At 56.2% G+C, this 15,513-nt stretch overlaps 1 protein-coding gene and 1 non-coding gene across 2 annotated transcripts in view; one reads left to right on the forward strand and one right to left on the reverse strand.

The window, feature by feature from the left end:
• Positions 1-15,513, reverse strand: part of FBLN1 (fibulin 1) — an 82,315-nt gene that overhangs the window by 4,443 nt on the left and 62,359 nt on the right. Inside the window, exon 16 of the mRNA XM_025282688.3 lies at positions 14,786-14,917. Within this exon, the coding sequence (XP_025138473.3) occupies positions 14,786-14,917 (132 nt within the window). The remainder of the gene's footprint in view (positions 1-14,785; positions 14,918-15,513) is intronic.
• Positions 5,754-5,826, forward strand: TRNAG-CCC. Its single transcript has one exon. It is a non-coding gene; the product is annotated as a tRNA-Gly (tRNA).

The raw sequence follows: 15,513 nt of genomic DNA on the forward strand, positions 1-15,513 counted from the left end.
GTCTCAGGATCTTTGCATTTAACAAGCGAACGACTGAGGTGGAAGGCACAGGCATCTGCAAGGGTTAAACAAGGCATTGTGGGAGTGACAGCAGGTGAGCAGGGGGTCAGCCACCCTGGCCTTCTCCTGTGACCTGGGGTCCACATCCCAGGCCACACCCACTCTGTGGATCTGACCACTTCTTCAGCCTAGCCACACTTCCTGGGGGCCTGATTTCAGTGAACATGCTCCCTTCATTCCCAGGTTAGTTCAAGCTTGACATCCACCTCCTGGTCCTCACCTTCAATGAACCTGGACTTTCTCCTGATATCACTTCTTTCTTCACAGCGTTCCCACCCATCCATCCACCCACCATCCATTCATCATTCATCTACACATCCATTCACCCGTCATCCATCCATCCATCCAGTAGAGGCCATTCTGCACAAGGGAAGTTTAAGGAAGATTCTACAGAGGAGCTGACTTCAAATTGGATTTTAAATACTAAGCAGGGGGCTTCCCTGGTGGTCCAGTGCTTAGAATCTGCCTCACAATCCAAGAGACACTGGTTTGATCCCTGGTCGGGGAGGATCCCACATGCCATGGAGCGAGTAAGCTCCATGGAGCCATGGAGCATGTGCCACAGATACTGCAGCCTGACTGCCTACAGCCTGTGCTCCACGAGAGAAGCCACAGCAGTGAGAAGCCCAGCGCAGCCAAAAAATAAATGAGTTTAAAATAAAAACGACTAAGTAGGAGCCAACGAGGCAAGTAAAGTGAAGGTGTCAGGAGCTCAGTGGTGTCCGACTCTTTGCGACCCCCATGGACTGCAGCCAGGCTCCTCTGTCCGTGGAATTCTCGTCAAGAATACTGGAGTGGGTTGCCATTTCCTTCCCCAGGGGATCTTCCCAATCCAGGGATCGAACCCAGGTATTCCACACTGCAGGCAGATTCTTCATCATCTGAGCCACCAGGGAGGCCCAAGATAGGTAGGACCTGTGCAAAGGCCCCAAGTGTGAAGGTTTCAGTCAGTTCTGGGAACAGAGTTAATCTTGGGGAAAGACAGACAGAGGAGGGTAAGGAGGTGGTAAAGGGCTTCTTCAGGGACCTCACACCTTGTCAGGCTCACAGAACTGGGAACCCAGAGCAGTAGTCTCCTGGTTTCCTCACCACCACTGATTCTAGACCACTGTTCTTTCAGAACCACCACCAACCTTCCGGGTGCAGGGAAACAAAAGAGGGAACTAGACAAACCCTTGCTGCCCAAATGTGGCATCACAGACATTAGAAACTGAACCTCCACCAGGGGTCCAGCTGCATCCGTCACTTGCTTCTACAGATGTGTGGCTGGCATCCACTCTGCGCCAGGTGCTGGGGACCAGCTAGACCACCTGCATCCTCTCTCATGAAGCCCTGCCAGCCCCACTCTGCGTCACCTGGTACCTGGTCTTCCTCGAGGGAACCCTCACAGTCGACTCCCCCTGCAGACGCAGGGTCTACATCACGTTCATCTCTGTCCACCATCCCCAGCGCAGGGCCTGGGGCAGGACACAGTGGGAGCACCGTTACAATTATCCAGTGGGATGAAGGCAGAGGAAGAGAGAGAAAAGAGAAGAAGGAGCGAGGGGAGGGAAGAGGGACCCTACTCCTTGAGGGCCCCTCAAACCTTTGTCCTGAAGGGAAGGGGCCACCGAAGGCTCTGAGCGGGAGCAGCTTTATGTGCAAAGACCATTCCTGCAGCAAAATGCAGGAGAGAGGGAAAGTCTCTTTCCAGCATGCCTGCCTTGTCCATCTTTCCTGCCGGGGTGTTTACCTCCCTAACTTTCAAGAGCTCCAGAAAAAAAAAAAAAAAGGCCACGATGCCGAGTTCAACTGTGTTAATCTTCCAAATCCTCATCTTTGGCATTTCTGCTTCGGGTCCCAGACACTGCTGGTATTCCTCGGCGTGTCTGTGCCTCTGAAAGATATAATTAAGTCTTTTTTTTTTTCCTTTGAAAAATGCAGGTCCCCTCGGGCACTTCACCTTCATGTCTCATCTCTGCTTTGTAAATTGCAGCCGATGTGCCAGGAGCCCGAACACAGAGCCCAAGCGTCCAGCAGGAGACCTCCATCGCCTCCTGGGGACTGTGGTCTGGATTCCGGGCCCCTGCAGCCATCCCCAGGCTTCTGCCACTTGACTGGGGTCGCAACTGATCATCCACAGATTGTCTGAAAGGAGGAGGATCATCCACGAGGGCCTCTGCACGAGACACCGGTCTGCGGAGACCTGGAATCACAGCCTGGCATTCCTCTGCTGCGTCCTCACCGAGCAGCCCTGTGACCTTGTACGAGACACCGTCTTTCTGAAGTTCAGCCTCCAACTCAGAAGTCCTGCGATTCTAACGGACCAAGTGTAATGGCGTGAACAGGGCTGTTGAAGAGCATCTTAGCAAAAATGACGATCCATCCAGAGACGGCATGGTACCTCATGCCAGTGGAAATGAACTGTGCTTTTCAAAAGACAGAGCTTCAAGTTAAAATAAAGGCAGAGGGAAGAAAGTCAGCATCAGATGAGAATAAGACACTACCTGAAATCAGGGTACGGAGTCATTGGTCTTCTCGGTTGTCAGGGTCTCCCCACCGCCATGTGAGGCCAGAGGTCAAGGGCACAGACTTTCTTTTCCGGTCAATCTTTTTAAAATTTAATTAATTAATGTTTAGTTGCACTGGGTCTTCGTCACCGCAAGCAGGATTTCTCTAGTTGAAACGAGCAGGGGCTATTCTTCGTTGTGGCAGCCTCTCTTGCTGCAAAGCACAGGGTCTGGGTGCGAGGGCTTCAGTAATTGTGGGCACATAGGCTTAGCTGCTCTGTGGCCTGTGGGGCCTTCCAGGACCAGGGATCAAACCCGCATCCCCTGCACTGGCAGGCGGACTCTTATCCGTTGCGCCACCAGGGAGGTCCTCCTGGTCACTCTCCTATCTCTGGTTCTTGGAACATAGTAGGTCCTGGGTCCTACTACAGACCTGCCACATAGGAGGCCCGCAATAAGTGAATTGTTAAATGAACGCATGAACTAGAGACCGAAGCAGTAAGCACAGTTTATAAAGTAGAAAGTTATCATCCGGAGAAACAAAAGTGGCGGGAAGGAACGGGTGATAGCCATAGGTCGCTGGGTTTTCAGGTGTGGCCCATGTGGAAGCAGAAAGGCAACAGGTTAGAACCAGGCCTCCCTGTCTGGCCCTGGCGGCTGCCACACAGAGCCATGAGCTGGGGGGAGGTTACGAGTCCACCTGGTCAGACAAGGTGCCAGGACCGAGAACCTTGGAGCTCAGAGGAGACCCACGTGGTTTCACCAAACACTAACACAGCGGGAGACTGGGAGAAAAGCAAACCATCACCCGGATCTCAGCACATTTTCCTAGATAGGGATAACTCCAGGCCAGGATGAGCAGCACAGAGCAAAGGCAAAGAGAAAAACGCAAGAACAGGAAGAAATATGGTCCGTACATCTAACATCCAAAGCTATAGTGGTGATGGGCCAGGAAGGAGGTCCACAGCGGGGCAGGAGATGGGAACGGACGGGCCCCCACGTCCACTGTTCCTTCCCATGGTCCCCACAGTCCTCGGGGGGAAGGACCATCACCTCCCTCCCACTGGGGAGGAGCTCGGGGCTCTGTGGGCTAACGTCCCAGATCACAGGGCTCTCAGGGCACAGCGCCACCCAGACAGGACGGACCCTGAGCTTAGTTCTCTCCACCCGACCGCACCTGCCCTGATGTGGTGTGGAGGAAACTTCCAGAATGTACTGCCCTTGGCTGAGTCATCCATACAGGGCAAAAACGGCAGAGAGGAACTACAGGGCAATCATATCGGTCATGGGCGGTGAAGGAACGGAGCTCCCCAATCTCTGTCTTCTGTTCTTGCCTGAAAAACACCCAGTAAGAGCTTGGAAGGTGGAGGACAGGGGTCTCAGTTGCAGATTTAAAGTCTGCCTTAGCAGAACCAGCCTCCCGACTTCTCGGCTCTCATAAACACACTTCCTCCCGGGTCTCTCACAACCAAACCTGAGGGTCTACGTGGGGAAGCATCAGGGAACCGGAGCCAACCCCTGGGGGCCCGCCTCTCCCTCGGGCAGAGAGAGGAAAAGAAACGTCAGCTCCGCACGAAGCCTTCCAGGCTCCTTCCTGGATGCAGGAACCAGCATTTCCAGGGGCACATGGTGGGTATGAAGACACCCCCGTCCACCATCTCCTCCCCCAACATCTCAGCCACACACGCTGGGGCCTCATGGTTCCAGGAGAAGCAACGGGGGCTCTGGGGGTGAAATGAGTTCTGAACCAGAAACAGCAAACCTGCCCCCGAAGCCAGACCCTGGGCCGTTGCCCTTCCACCAAGCTGCCTGGCCTCACCGGAGGGAGAGACAGCCTGGGCAGTTTTCCAGAAGGGATTTGCTGTCTGATGCACCTGCTATTACCCGGTTGGCCCAGGATGCAACGGTGATGGGAAGGGCGAGAGACCTCCCCTCTTTCTCTGTGAGTCTTCCCACCTGGATCAGCCCCACCCACCTACCTGCTGGGGCCCCGTCCCCATCGCTAGACCCAAACTCATCAGCCCCCTTGCATGTCTCCAGGTGCCCCCAGATGAGAAATCTCAGGGCTGGGACAGACCTCAAAGAGGAGGACTCTGCCTGGTTCAAGGTCACACAGGATGGTCGTGGCAGCAGAAACCCCACATCCAGCCCCACCAGGCTGTGTGCAGGCCTCAGTCATGCCCCCCGAGCCTGGAAGCCCCTCTGAGCCTCAAGTGTCCTCAGCTGGAGAAGGGCCATCTCCCACAGGGGTAAGCGACACAGCTGTCGTTCAATCGCCCAGTCGTGTCCGACACTGTGCAACCCCATGAACTGCAGCCCACCAGACTCCTCTGTCCATGGGGATTCTCCAGGCAAGAATGATGGAGTGGGATGCCATTTCCTCCTCCAGAGGATCTTCCCTACCCACGGATTGAACCCTTGTCTCCTGCATTGGCAGGGGGATTCTTGACTACTGAGCCATCAGGGAAACCCAAGGGACACAGGACGTGTGGCTCACATGCTGGGAGTGTCCAGCACACAGCGGTGCCCTTGCTGTTGAGATGACTGTGACCGTCGAGGACCCGGCACTCGGAGTTCTCAGCCATAAGCACAGATGGAACGTTCCGTCCGGGAACACCCGACTCTGAGGCCGCGGGAAGTGCGCTCGGTGACAGTGGCTGATGGTGGGTGTCTGGGTCCTCTGTGTAGTTACGGTTGTCAGGTGAGGCCGTCGGAAGATCTGTATCATCATCAGACTCTTCCCCCCCGCCAATTTCACACAACATGCCTCTGCTGCTGTTTGGCTAAAAACATTTCATTTTCTTAAAAAGAAATAATAATTTATGAACATGCCGGTGATCTCAAAGGCTTTTCAGAAGGTGCATAACAGCAGCGGTAAGAGCATCACAAATCATTCTGGACGCAGCCGATCTGCAGGAGAACTCAGGAGACGCTGAGAGCCCACTCTGGGCTCATTTAACCCCCTGGTGACTCTGTACGTGAGCAGGCAAGTGTGACCCTGCAGCCTGCTGGGCACCGGGCCTGGGAACCTCCTAGTGGGCACACTGTGTGCACCCACGTGTGTGTGCATGCAAGGCTGTGCAAGAAAGAGAGACAAATAGGGTGATGGGGGGCATGGCACAGATGAACCCCTTGTAGGCTCTTGCCTCCAGAAATTTACAACCGGTGGAAGAGGAAGTCAAGCAAAAACTCACAATGGGGACTTCCCTGGTGGTCCAGTGGCTAAGATTCTGCGCTCCCAACACAGGGGGCCCAGGTTCAATCCCTGGTCAGGGAACTACATCCCGCATGCTCACTAGCGCTCACATGATGCAACTAAGACCCAGTGCAGCCAAATTAAATAAATAAATATTAAAAAAAAAAAAAACTCACAATGCCGTGACCACACCGCCCCTCCCCGCCAACTGGCACCAGCATTTCTCCATTCGCACGCACAGCAGACCTTCTGGAAGGAGTCCCCCTGTGGTGCCTCCAGGGCTCCCACCCTGATGTGTCTCCCCTTGACCCCACTCCACTGAGAATGGCCTGGTCAAGGTCGCCATCAGCTAGGGCGATACTGAATCCAGTGGTGAATCCTTTGTCCTCATGGTTCCAAAGAGGAAAAGGAGTACGTCAAGGCTGTATATTGTCACCCTGCTTATTTAACTTATATGCAGAGTACATCATGAGAAACGCTGGGCTGGAAGAAGCACAAGCTGTAATCAAGATTGCCAGGAGAAATATCAATAACCTCAGATGTGCAGATGACACCACCCTTATGGCAGAAAGTGAAGAGGAACTAAAAAGCCTCTTAATGAAAGTGAAAGTGGAGAGTGAAAAAGTTGGCTTAAAGCTCAACATTCAGAAAACGAAGATCATGGCATCTGGTCCCATCACTTCATGGGAAATAGATGGGGGACCAATGGAAACAGTGTCAGACTTTATTTTTGGGGGGGTCCAAAATCACTGCAGATGGTGACTGCAGCGATGAAATTAAGAGACGTTTACTCCTTGGAAGGAAAGTTATGACCAACCTAGACAGCATATTAAAAAGCAGAGACATTACTTTGCCAACAAAGGTCCATCTAGTCAAGGCTATGGTTTTTCCAGTGGTCATGTATGGATGTGAGAGTTGGACTGTGAAGAAAGCTGAGCACCGAAGAATTGATGTTTTTGAACTGTGGTGCTGGAGAAGACTCTTGAGAATCCCTTGGACTGCAAGGAGATCCAACCAGTCCATTCTGAAGGAGATCAGCCCTGGGATTTCTTTGGAAGGAATGATGCTAAAGCTGAAACTCCAGTACTTTGGCCACCTCACGCAAAGAGTTGACTCATTGGAAAAGGCTCTGATGCTGGGAGGGATTGGGGGCAGGAGGAGAAGGGGACGACAGAGGATGCTCAGTTCCTCCATGAGCGTGTCTGGTCTCCGGGCTCCAGCCGCCATCCACCCACGATCACCTCCCAGACTTACTCTACCCCTGCGTGGCCAAGGGTGTCCCACAAGGCCCACAGTCTTAATGCCGAAGGGAACATGCGACCTCCCCAGAGCTGCCATGTCACAATTTCCCCCAGCTCACCTGCTGACAACCCCAGTCTGCTTGTTCTTTAGGTCAAGACCCATGCATTCATCTTTGTCTCACACCCAACTCGTCAGCAAAACTTGGCACTACCCCCTGATGTATCCAGAATCTGTCTGCTGCCCACCCTTCCTGCCGGGGCCACACGGTCAAAGCCCACGGTCACCTCCAGCCTGGATCACAGGTCTTTTGAAAGGTTTTGCAAGAAAGTGAAAGTCACTCAGTTATGTTCGACTCTTTGCGACCCCATGGACTTTTCCAGGTCAGAATACTGGAGTGGGTAGCCTTTCCCTTCTCCAGGGGATCTTCCCAACCCAGGGATCGAACCCAGGTTTCTCGCATTGTGGATTCTTTACCAGCTGAGCCACAAGGGAAGCCCAAGAATACTGGAGTGAGTAGCCTATCCCTTCTCCAATGGATCTTCCCGACCCAGTAATCAAACCGGGGTCTCCTGCATTGCAGGCGGATTCTTTACCAGCTGAGCTATGAGGGAAGCCCACAGAGCAAGCCACAATATCCAGAGGCTAAGACTCTGCACTTCCAAAGCAGGGGGCCCGGGTTTGATCCCTGGTCATGGAACTAGATCCCCAGGCTCACCCAGGCGCCCAGACGGAGCGTCTCCCACCTCAACCCAAAACCTTCCTATGGCTCCCACCTCACTTGGCAGTAAAGCCCAAGCCATTGTGGTGGCCTCAAGACCCTGCCTCATGGGCCCCTGCAAGTCGAACATGCCAGGCTTGCCTCTGCTTCAGGGCCTTTGCACCTGCCATCCCCACTGCCTGGAGCTCCCCCTCCAGATCTCCGCACGGCTCATCTCCTCAGCTCCCCGGGTCCTTAGACGAACGTCTCCCACCACCAGACGCACAGTGGCTGCCCGCTCCCCTCTCCTCCCCCGCCCTCTGCACAGCACTCACACTGCCTGACAATGCGGATGTTATACTTGTCTCCTGCCTGCCCCTAACCCCGGAAGAAAACGTGTGCATGGCTAGGATTCACATCTGTCTCTCTTGGTGGCTGATGCATCCCTAGAGCAGAGCCTGCTCCCTTGGGACACACACATTATTTGCTAGAAGAATGAAGACCAGAGTCCTCTAAGAAGCTCGGCCCTGGGGCTTTGGGAGCACAAAGCAGCAAGCCACACACTCTGCCTGTGGGGGTTGGGGCGTGGAGGGCATGTGAGAGGAGGTGACGGCTGTCTTGGGCTCTGAGGGATGAATAGGAGCTTAACCAAGAGGAGAAGGAGGTGAATGCCATAGCTCAAGTCCAGGAGACGAGAGAGGCCATGAAATGGCTGGGGTCTGGGGCATGGGCTGGTGTGCCTGGAGCAGAGTGGAGGGAAGAGGGAGGGAAGAATGCTGGACGCTGTGGAGCAGATGAGCAAGCTGAGGCTGAAGACGTCTCCAGCTGGGCGGCAGGACTGGACGTGAAAGGTGGGGTTAAAACCTGGCAGACCCGTTAGCAACCGGCTGCGGGGGCGGGAGGAGGGGAGCAGAGGGCCCCTGGCTTCCGGAGCCTCGTGGCTGGAGCACCTTTCACCACCATGTGGAAGCACCCTGCTGAGAGAGGAGGGAGGCTCCGGCCAGGCCAGTGGACCTCGTGGCTGGGAGACGACGTCAGGGGTGGGGGGCAAGGGGCCAGCAGGTGTGAGAAGCAGCCCACGTGATGCATGGGTCCACAGGCAGGAGCAGAGAGGTGTCCAGTGAGGCCCACGAAAGCAGAGGACCCCTCTGAGCCCTAAGAGTCCCGTGCCAGCCTGGGGGTGGCCTCTGAGAGTTTCTGCTTCTCTGAAACTGGGTGTCGGGCACCCTCCTCAAAGGCCTTTGCAGCAGGAATAGCTCCTTCTCTGTGAGTCACGATGGCTCAGGCCCAGCACCTCTGGCCCATCGCTGCTCCGTGAGGCCCCGGCACAGTCAGCACAAAAGGTGCTGGTGTCCGTCACTCTCACGCCCCGTCTCAGGCCTCCGAGAGGGCGCGCCTGCCCTCTGCACCCCCTGCCCTCCAAGGCCCGCCAGCCTCCAGGTGAGGTCGGCGAGGCCCGCCCCTTTGCATCCCCTGGGAAACGACTTGGCTGCCGGCCAGGGTGTGGCCCCGGCGGGTGGGGCGGGGGCTGTGCCTCCCCGAGAAGAGAAAGCGCCTAATCCCGGGATTTGCCGTGAAAGCAGGACAGGGCCGATCACTCATCACCAGCAGAGACGGCCGCGCTGTTGTTTCTAGGTGGAATTTCTGAATCTCATCCATAATGTGTACTGATCCTGGGCCAAGCTTTCCGAATCAGGCTCCCGGACGGGTCAGCAGTGTGTGTTTAACCCCTTAAGAGGTAAAGATTTCGAAGAGGCCATCTGAGCCCTGCAGGCTGGAATGACTGAGAGTGACTTGAAGGCAGACGGCTGGGCAGGCAAGCTCTTTGCTCTGCATGAGGCGTCCCCTGGCCAGGGGCTAAGGTACAGCTGTCTTTACTCACAAGCTCTTGTACTGGGGCTGCTGTGTACAGCTGAGTAAGCTGTGCACTGCGCGTAGAAGAGGCTGTGAATGGTACCCCCCTGGGTTGTAAAGTGCACAAAATAGTCAACTGTACACTGCAGCCTTGCCACATTATTACTTGTCTCTCTCGCTGAGACATTAACAGAGAGAAAACCTACTGCTGAAAAATAAACTGTAGGAACTCATATGGCAGGGGAAGCTAGGAGGCAGCTTCTTGAAAGCAGGATTTGTGGCTTGGGTGTAAACTTGTTCCCCAGCACCCAGCACAGGGTTAGGCATGGAGCAGGAATCCAGGAGGTTCTTGTTGAATAAATAATTCAAGGATGACAGAACTCAGGAGGCATGGCCTCCACCATTCTGCTTCCAGCCTGACTCGTCAGCCCAGGCCACAAAGGGTGCCTATGACACAGCTCCCAGGTAACTGGAGCCACTTTGGGGTGAGCAGTCCCAGTAGCATCCCACGTGCCCCCCGCTGGCTGCTCTCCTGTCCTTTCAGGGGGCTCCGAGACCTCACCAGCTCTCTAGCCCCAAACGGCCTCCTCACAGTGGCTCATTTATCCCCTAACAACCTACCCAGCTATGTTACAATACATACAACTCCTTGCTTATACCCTGGCAAGGCAAGCATTACTACGGCAATCTCACCGAGAAGAAAACCGAGGCTCTGAGAGGTTGTGAGACCTGCCTGAGGTCACACAGCTAGAAACAGACAACCAAGCAGGAACCAATGCTGGGACATCTGACCCCAAGCTCAGTGCTCCAACTGTGGAAGCAGAGGCTCCAGGGTGTTTTGCCCTAAAAGGGCTACCCCAGCCATTGATATTTTTCCAAAGTGAAATACAGTAACAGTCCTTGTATGCTCACAAATAAAACTTAGAATGCTCTTTCAAAATGTAAAAGCTTCTGGTTCCCTTGAGGACGGGCAGTGAGGATATTGTTATGAGGGAGGTGGCATAGGGGCCACATTTGGAGGCTTTGGCACAGACAACGTGGGCTGTGGGAAAAGGGCTGGGTCCACGAATACTGACTGCGCCTACTACAAGCCAGGTGGTGCTAGGAGCTTTCCTTATCATTTCGCCAAATGACAAGAATGGTGTCCGCAATTAGGGAATATCCGTCCTCAACCTAACCCACATCCATGCGTACGTGCTCAGTCACTCAGCCGTGTCCCACTCTTTTGTGACCCCATGGACTGCAGCCCACCAGACTCCTCTGTCCGTGGGATTCTCCAGGCAAGAATCCTGGAGTGGGTTGCTATTTCCTCCTCCAGGGGGATCCTCCTGACCCAGGAATCGAACCCACGTCTTCTGTGTCTCCTGCATTAGCAGGCGGATTCTTTACCACTGGGAAGCCTTACAAGGTGAGCTGGACCATCTCCATTCATTCAGACTTTACTGGGAGCATGACTGGTTGCCATGGTACCCAGGCAGGAGCTGAAGATAGGAGCACCTCTGTTTCTCAGGGGACCCAGTGGGGGATGAGGAGCCCAGGGAACAACCCAGAACAGACTGGACGTCCAGCACACCTGCTTGCCAACTGACACTGATGCTCTTTGTTTTTTTTCCTATAGAAACGGTGATGCCCACCAAGGATCGAGAGGGCCATTCATGAAATCAACCACTCGGTCTAAAAAGTAGCTTGAGCTGAGTGATGTCTAGTTCCTACTGGCTTTGGGGAGGTTCTAGTAGAAATTTTGGCAAAGCACACCCTCTATATAGACAGATTTTTTTTCCTCCCTGTCCTTAGAAAACAGTTTAAAAGGAGTAGTGAGCAAGGAGGGGTCAGGGAGGGCTGAGGCTCAGATACCACCAACCAGCCAGGGCCTGGGAAGGCCCAGGGGAGGGTCCCCCATTGCTGGTTGCTGATGGTACACACACTGCACCCACCTCACCACAGCCCCGCGTTACTCATCTCCAGGAACTATTACCTGAAAGACCCCTTCTGGAGCAGCCCCTGATCACAGCCAGTGCTCTGCTGGGCAGAGAGTGAAGCCGGGGCTGGATAAGGAAGGCTTTGTAGTGGCCCGAGAATACCTCAGGCATTAATAGAGCATTTTTTGCACAGGTCGAAAATGCATTCTTCATTTTTCATTGACAGCTGGTGAAAGAGGAATGTAACAGGGCGGCTGCACCCGGCTTTACAGAGAGAGCAGCTCAGCCCTGCTCAGAGCCACCTTTATCCCTGCAGAGAGCTGGTTTTTAAAGAACGCATTAGGGGAAGGTCTGGCCCTTTCAGGTTCTTAATCAACTTGGAGTGCTTTCTCCTTCTGTTATCTGGGGGAGCAACGACCTTCACCATCTCACGGTCTCGGTGGCTTGTGCACTGGTTAATTTTCTGGGACACAAACTCTTGGTAACTCTGCCCGAGTCAACGCCCACCGTCCGAGAGCTCCAGCTCTGGGTGTCTGGGGAAGACTGGGCTCTAGGCCTGCTCCGCCTCCAGCAGCAGGGGTGCCGAGGACAAACCACACCTGCCTTCTCTGGCCATCGGTCCATCCTCTGTTAACGGGAGACTCCCAACATGTCACAGAGTGTGGCGGTGACGAAGAACTTGCTTCCAGCACTGAGTGTCAGCTGCTCCTTCACGTGCATCACAACCCAGCTCAGACCTCACCTCTTCCAGGAAGCCTTCCTGACCCAGTGCCCAATGTCCACTCAGGGTGAAGCCTAGAGCAGGCAGGGGTTCAGCCTATGAATAGGTGCAGCCCCTTCCCAGGTGCTGAAAGCAGGAGGGGGCTGCCCAGGGGGGTCTCAATGGACCCAGGAACCCCCCATGGGAGGCCTGAGTGGCCCACAGAACAGTTTCTCCCTCTCCACGGACTTAGAGGGTTTCTATCTAAGACATTGCTTGAAACAAGAATGCACAGCTGAAAACACGCCTGCAAACAGGGCCCTGCGGTTTTCGTAGCTCAGTCTCAAGGCGGTCATTTCCTTAGCTCCCTCCTCTGCCTGATGGAGACAATCACGGCCCCAGAGGCGTCTGCAAAGACCGAGACGGGATGCGGGGGTGAGCGTGCCCAGTGACGGCTCCCTTGCCACTCAGACTGGGCTGGAGTCCAGTTGGACAGGCCCATGCCCAGGCCTGGCGTGTGCCAGGGTGGCTACCCTCAGAGTCCAGATGCTCCAGGGGGCACAGGAGTTCTTTGGGGCAGGAGAGGCACTGGAGGGAGCGGCGGATAAGGAAGTCCAGGCAAGATGCTCCGAGGAGAGAAGCAAGGCAGCGCCCGCGGGTGTCGAGACGGGAGCCCAGCATAGCCTGGGTCGCACCCCAGGGAGACCCCGTCCCCACTGGCCTTCACCCTCCACGTGGGAGAGCTCACTGGCAAACTCCAGGGGCCCAACCAGATGAGACGTCCGGCAAACGGACTGAGAAGCTGAAGACACCAGGCCCACCCAGGAGGCCAGACTGCAGGCAGGACGACTTCCCCAGGGCCAGCCTGGGCCCTCCCCCAGCACTGAATCCGAAGACCAGGGCCTGCGGGACCAAATGCGGCAAGGAGAGGATGCTGTGGTTCCACGGTGGCACCCGTGGTCGCCTCTCACACCGGGCTCTGTCCCCTCCTCGCCCCCCCCCCAACCCTGGCCCGAGTCACCCTGGGAAGACCGGCCAGCTCCCCCTCGCTGCTCGGGAGTCCCCCTCCAAGAAGGAGTTGGAAGGGGTGGCCTCCGGGAGCCTCCAGGCTCCGAGGTGCCAGGATTTTCTGTCCCAGTGGATGGGAACCCAAGAAACACAGACTCCCAGGTTGGTTCTGTTTGGAGTATCAAGGCGGCTAGAAAAACGTGCTGTGAGCACTGGCTCTGGGCCCAGCTGCGCCCAGCCCCTGGCTCAGGTCACTCCAGGAAGGGTTTAGCTGGGAACCGAAGACACGAGCACTGTCCGAGTCCCCAGAGAGGCCTCGCAGCTGCTCGTCACTGTCTCTCCACCACTATGTTCCCATGACCTGTTTCTGCCTCCCCACTGCCACCCGGGGGAATGCAAAGCCCTCAGGGGCAGGGGCTGTGTGGGTACTGACCCATCTCTGTATGCAGAGCGCCAGTACAGAGAGGGAAGAGCCCAGAAACCCAAAGAATGAACGAGTGCGTCAGAAGGATCTGACTCCATCTCCGGCGGTCTAAGAGCTGAGAAGTGCCCCCAGGGCGGCCGTGCTGCAGCCACGCCTGCCGGCCCAGCTTCAAGCACAAAGGCGGTCCCAGGTGGGCTGCTGTGTGCAGGTGCCCGCGAGCTGCTCACCAACCCCCATGCCAGGGGGTGGGGGTGGGGGCGGCGGGGGGCACACAAACCCTCGACCCCGCTTCCTCCGGCCTGCCCCCATCCCCAGGCGCCTGAAGGTCCCGTAACTCATCACTCCACCTAACAGTGGGGGAAACTGAGGCCCAGGGCGGGCAGTGACTCAGGGGCAAGCAGCAAGTTTTATGGCTGCACGCCCTCCCCTTCGAATCCCAGCGAGGACTCCTGTACTATTAATTGTAATTAACTAATTATTCTTGCTGCCAGCTAGCGGAGGAGGAGGCCGGGGGCGGGGGGGCCCCCAGATGACTCAGTCATGTTTACAACATGCAAACCCATTTAAGAGCTTGTAAAGTCGCTATAAATGGCTCTTTGGCAACAGAGGAGTTAAGGATCCTGTCTCCAGCTGCAGCTCCACGGTCAGGACTGGGGCCTCAGGGATGGGCTTCTGAGGGCCAACAGTGCCACCTGCAGACCGCGTTCCGTAACGCTCCGCTCAGGCCACCAAAACCCAGGACCTAGGAGGCCTGGAGGGGCTTCCCAGGAGGCTCAGTGGTAGAGTCCGCCTGCAATGCAGGAGAGGAGGGGTCGATCCCTGGCTCGGGAAGATCCCCCGGCGAAGGAAAGGGCAACCCACTTCAGTATTTTTGCTGGAGAATCCCATGGTCAGAGGAGCCAGGTGGGCCACAGTCCACGGGGTCGCAAATGAGTCACACACGACTTAGCAGCTAAACAGCAAACAACAGCCGCAGGTGGGGAGACTGAGGCTCCCGGGATCACCCGAGAGCAGGTGGCTCCGCCCTGCTGGACGCTTTTAGCACTGTGAGTAACAGGTGTGGGTTTCCAGCTGGGCCCTGAAGGACCAGGAGACCCGGGCGGGAGCCAGGCTGGTCTGCGACAGGCCTAGGCTGAGCCACGATGGGCTGGAGGACCAGGGGCATCTGGGTGAACCTGCCGTCTCCGGCCACTCACCCACAGTCATGCCGTCCATGTAGCGCTTGATGATGTCGAAAGAGTCACGGAGGTTCCCGTCCGTTATGTCGAAGATGATGTCCGCGTGGTTGGCAGGATACGCAGGCGTGATGGCCCGGAGGAAGATGATCTCTGCCAGAGAGAAGCGAGGCATGGAGAGGGCGCAGCGCTGGGCCCCGCGACCCCGGAGAGGCCTGACCCAGGGCCGTGAGAACCCAACACGAGGGCCCCATGCATGGAGAAGGTGCAGGGGCCCCGAGGGGCCCCAGGTCACAGCCTGTGCCCCCTTTGCACCAACAGGGAAGCCAAGGCCTGGCGAGACTTTGGATCCTCCCGGAAGCCATGGAGCGCGTTAGCTGGTGAGGCCAGTGCTGGGAAGTAACTGATTGCTCAGGAGTCTCCCTGAAGCTGGGAAGATGGGGAAGAGGGGCGGATGAAGGATGTGGGAGAGAGGTCGAGATGGTCCCTGCCCCACCATGATAGGGGTCGGGCAAGCCCCTCCTCGGGCCGGGCCCCAAGCGGGTGGGTGGCTGCGTCCATCTCCCGGGCCACCTGATGTGAAATCAGGGCTGGGAGCACAAGGGCCCGATTTACGCAATCTGGGGGGTGGTGGGGAGCCCTCTATGAGCCTCCGTCTCCCCACCGTAAAGTGAAGCAGGCGCCCGCCGCTGCCCACTAAGGGTCCTCTCCACGTGAACAGTCAGGGTCCAGGTTTCCTGGCCCAAGAC

The sequence above is a fragment of the Bubalus bubalis genome, chromosome 4 (genome assembly GCF_019923935.1).
Source record: "Bubalus bubalis isolate 160015118507 breed Murrah chromosome 4, NDDB_SH_1, whole genome shotgun sequence".
NCBI lineage: Eukaryota > Metazoa > Chordata > Mammalia > Artiodactyla > Bovidae > Bubalus > Bubalus bubalis.